General features: G+C 38.4%; 1 protein-coding gene across 1 annotated transcript; it reads left to right on the top strand.

The window, feature by feature from the left end:
• The first annotated feature begins 308 nt into the window (after positions 1-308).
• Positions 309-1,235, top strand: LOC108509920 (olfactory receptor 6B1-like). The gene is given in 1 exon segment (XM_017839536.1): positions 309-1,235. A coding segment is annotated over 1 exon segment (684 nt). The 5' UTR covers positions 309-551.
• The last annotated feature ends 3,072 nt before the right edge of the window (positions 1,236-4,307 follow it).

Consider the following 4,307-nt stretch of genomic DNA (forward strand, 5'->3'; position numbering starts at 1 on the left):
CAGTCCATTTGAGGGTGGTGAGCTGCAGTCTGGTTGAGAGCGGTGATCTGCAGTCTTCCTCTGGATCCCACAAGTGGTTAAAAAAGTTCCAAGACTCTAAGATTATATATTCTCCATTTCAGGCAGGAATGCCCAGCACTTCCCTCAGGGCAGGGAGCTCCACAAATAGTGTGAGGACAAGAGCATCCTCCTATCTCACAGGTCTCTTAACACCCAGTTTATAGCCTGAGGAGTCAGGCTCTATGGGCAGATGGTGTAAATGGTTCATTGATAACAGTTTCTGGGAAATGGCATGGAAGGCTATAGAATACAAAGTTTTGGGTTACACCCATACAATGATGAACTGGTCCCAGCTGTTCTAACTAGGACAGTGGTCTACATGCTGACTTCTTGGAAAATATACTCAATTATCTTCATACAGATGAACTACCTGCCCCACTAGTCCATGTGTTTCTTTCTCAGCAATCTCTCCTTCCAGGAGGCTTGGTACATCCCAGCCACTGTTGGTGAACTTTCTTGTTGAAAGCAAGAATATATCTTTTGGAGGCAGTATGATGCAGCTTTACTTCTTCAGCTCCCTTATTTGTACTGAGTGTGTCTTCCTTGCAGTTATGACTTACGATTGTTACGTGGCCATTTGCAATCCCCTGAGCTATTCAGTCATCATGTTACTTGCCACATGCTCCTGGCTCATGGGCTTCTTTATCTCCATGCTTAAAGTAGTTTTCATCTCTCAGATGTCTTTTTGTGGCTCCAATATCATCAAGCACTTCTTGAGTGACGTCAGGCCCTTGCTGAATATATCATGTATGGACATGATGGTGGTTGGAACAGCGAATTTCATCCTGGCCTTACTTATCTTGCTGGTTCCACACTCTGTCACAATTATTTCCTATATATGCATCAGCAGCAGCATCTTGCATATCCCCACATCCCAGAGCAGGAAGAAAGCCTTCTTCACCTGTGTTTTTCACCTTGCTGTAGTCATTATCTTCTTTTCAGTCTCTCTGTTCATGTATGCGTGACCCAAAAGAATCCATTTTTTTTACTTCAACAAGCTGGTGTCTACTGTGTACACTACTGTATATTCCATGCTAGATCCCTTCATTTACTGCCTAAGGAACCAGGAGGTTAAAGTGGCTTTAAAAAAATCTTCATTGTTAGGTAGATGTTCTCCAAGGTATTTCAAGCCATTGTTGTCCACCATTAAGATAGTTCCTATTGACAGAATCTAAGTGTGAGAGTTAGAAGGAAAGGTTTTAATATTTAGATTGTACTTAGATCTGCAATCATAATAATGCTGGATAACTCAAGAAACTGAGACATATATATGACCCCTTATCTGTTTTGACTGACATGCACTTCAGGGAACAAAAAGACATGTCTGAGATATCATACATCAATGGTTTTGAGAAAACAATTTAAATGTTCTGTTAATAGCATATGATCCAAATTCAGGCAATATTTGACAGCTAAGGTGGGATTCATATGCCTAACTACAGGCACCTGCTTAATGTTTTAAAGACCTTGGGTATTCTGCTTTACAAATTTACAATTGTGATTTTAGAAGGGAAGAGTCTTTTCTGCAGTTCCTGTATCATATCTGCCAGTCCAAAAGAAGAGGTCTCAGGGCACTCCACACTGTTTCATATTCTGCAAGAAGCTTAGGAATTTGAATCAATCCTACTGGAAGATAGTAACAGTAGAAGGTAAGAAGGTGTTTACTGTGGAATGGAAGCTTGACTTCTTAAGAAAGGTTGAAATAAATAATAGAAATAAATTGAAGACTTTAAATCCTCTACACTGCAAATAAAATAACTTTCCCCCCCTTTTTATGTAGGCCATTTTCAATAATTTCTCTCATATAGTCTGCTGAAGTCACTGTGTCTTAGTTTGAATATGACTGAACATGCAGTTGTTTTGGAATTTTATGTATTTTAGATTAAGTGACTGCATATCTACTGCCTTTGACAACATCTGTCTGGAGACACACCATCTATAATGCTGCTGATGCCTTTGAGAAAGCACCCAGGATCACCCTTGAGGAGAAAAGACAATGCAGAAAGAATCGTGCCTTGCAGAATTTGCCACCTAAGGAGTCTTTCTGCTGTGCCTTTTGCAATCGGACGTGCCTGTCTCGTATTGGCCTTTTTAGCCACCAGCGTGCTTGTGTCAAACGTGGGTAGAGACCTTTCCTGATTCTTTGTTCGCGAAGCCCAGCCATGATGAGTGTTTCTGCCACAACTGAGATGTTCATCTCGTCATCCTTGTAGCTCACCTTGGACTTGCTGAAGTCTGCGATTAGGTCACCTCTCAGCGTTCTCCTCATCAGACAAAAAAAGACTAGCCATATTCTTACCATCTGTACTGTATATAGCTGTTGGCTATAGTGGTAGATCAGAGAGAGTCCATCATCTCCATTATTCTCATTATCTTACTCTGATTTGATTGGTAATAAATTCAGTTAATTTCCCCAAGTTGAGTCTGATTTTCCCATGATGACAATTGGTGAGGTATCTCTCCCTTTCCTTATCACAACCCATAAGCTTTTGATTATATTTTCTCTCTCCTGACGAGTCAAAGATGGGGAGTGATAGAGAAGTCTTGGTGGGAACCTGGTGTTCAGTTAAGGTAAACCCACCACACTACCAAAACTGCTTCCTAGATTCGTGTGGCTATCCTCTTTTTGAGTCCCTTTAAGTGGAAACAAGTAAGAATTGAGAACATCCCAAATGACACTGAACTGCTGTGCTTAGGCAGCTGAACTCAGTCTTAAATGTTTGCATATCAGGTGTTTAAATTGGTACAAATGAATCCTATATCTAACATATAATTAAATGTAAATATATGTATAAAATTCCATTTTGACACTGGGGTTTTAGTTGATAATTATTGTACGTAACTGTGAGTACTTAAACAGGTACTCAGGCACTAAACTGAGTTTCCATATGTCAGTGTCATCAAGGGAGACAGATATACAGGATCAGGCAACTTAAGAAACTGAGTCTGTCTATTCTAATAGAGGTATTTCACACTACTGGAGGAATCATTTCACCATAATATTTGTACTGTATTGTACTATTCAGAAAATGCATAGCTTGGGTATTTATAGATCTGAAAGTTGTACAAGTAACTCCAGTGTAGGTAAAAACACTAAGTTAAGGCTCTAGATTGAGATTAGGATACTAAAATATTTTTCTACATTAGCTTTTGGTAGATGACTGCCATGTCCTCTGCCTCAGGGTATGTTTTTATTTTCCTCTGCCCCACAAAAATCAATAGACACTACCTGGTATTATTTAGTTCTTCAGTGTCTCAGAAAAAAATGTTAGACATTTTCAGAGTTTCTTACTTCTACTCCGCATGGAATCACAGAGGAAACAATCCCTCCTCTTTCTGTGATTGCTTCCACTGGGAGGCTATCTATAATTTCTTAATAAAATCTCATGAGACACCAAAGATAAATAAAGTGGTCGTTTTATCTGTGTTAGTATAAATCATGCAACTGACACCACAGTCTACACTTCCTCTGAACCCTATTGATCATATTCTCTAGGATCAACTAAGCAGTGGATTCTACTTGAATTCCCACTACAGAAGGTTGAGAACAGTTTTGTTTTTAATAGCACAGGTGGGGCTGTTTTTATTTCTGAAGGATTAATGAGTTAGTTGCAAACAAACCAGACCCAGAATTATAATTCACTTGCACTTATGTGGTATCTCAGATACTATGTGGACCTTTTATCTCAATAAGCTTTATGTATACATAAGTCTCCTCAGAACTAGACATAGAAACCTCTAATGGGCTCCTTCAGATATGTTTGGAGGGTTTTTTAAATATCAAATTGAATATATCCCTGTGGGACTTCACAATTCCATGAGAGTTCATGGGATATACATGATATAACTTCAGAAATGTTTAGATGTAGAAAATAAAACATTGGCAATGTGAATGTCTATCTATAAGCTCATAACCTATAATTTCTTTATCCTGGATGGACAATATCATAGCATCATTCATCTAGCTTATTTTAGATCCGCATCTTAGATGAGACAGGACTTGGAATGCTTATTTATCTCCATGAAATATAAAGTAAAAAGCATACCTTAATTTTTAAAATTAAAAATTCTGAATTGAGCAGATAGATTGAAAAAATTGGTTTCTAAAAACGCAGCAACAAAGTGTCTGAACTTTTACAATGTCTTTAAATGGTGGTGTAACATATTGCTATGAATTTAAGCCTGTGTAGTTAGGTTTCATTGTATTAATTTATTGCAGGTGGATAAGCTCATCTTTCTTCTACAGA

Source organism: Lepidothrix coronata, unplaced genomic scaffold (assembly GCF_001604755.1).
Source record: "Lepidothrix coronata isolate B3197 unplaced genomic scaffold, Lepidothrix_coronata-1.0 Scaffold433, whole genome shotgun sequence".
Lineage (NCBI taxonomy): Eukaryota > Metazoa > Chordata > Aves > Passeriformes > Pipridae > Lepidothrix > Lepidothrix coronata.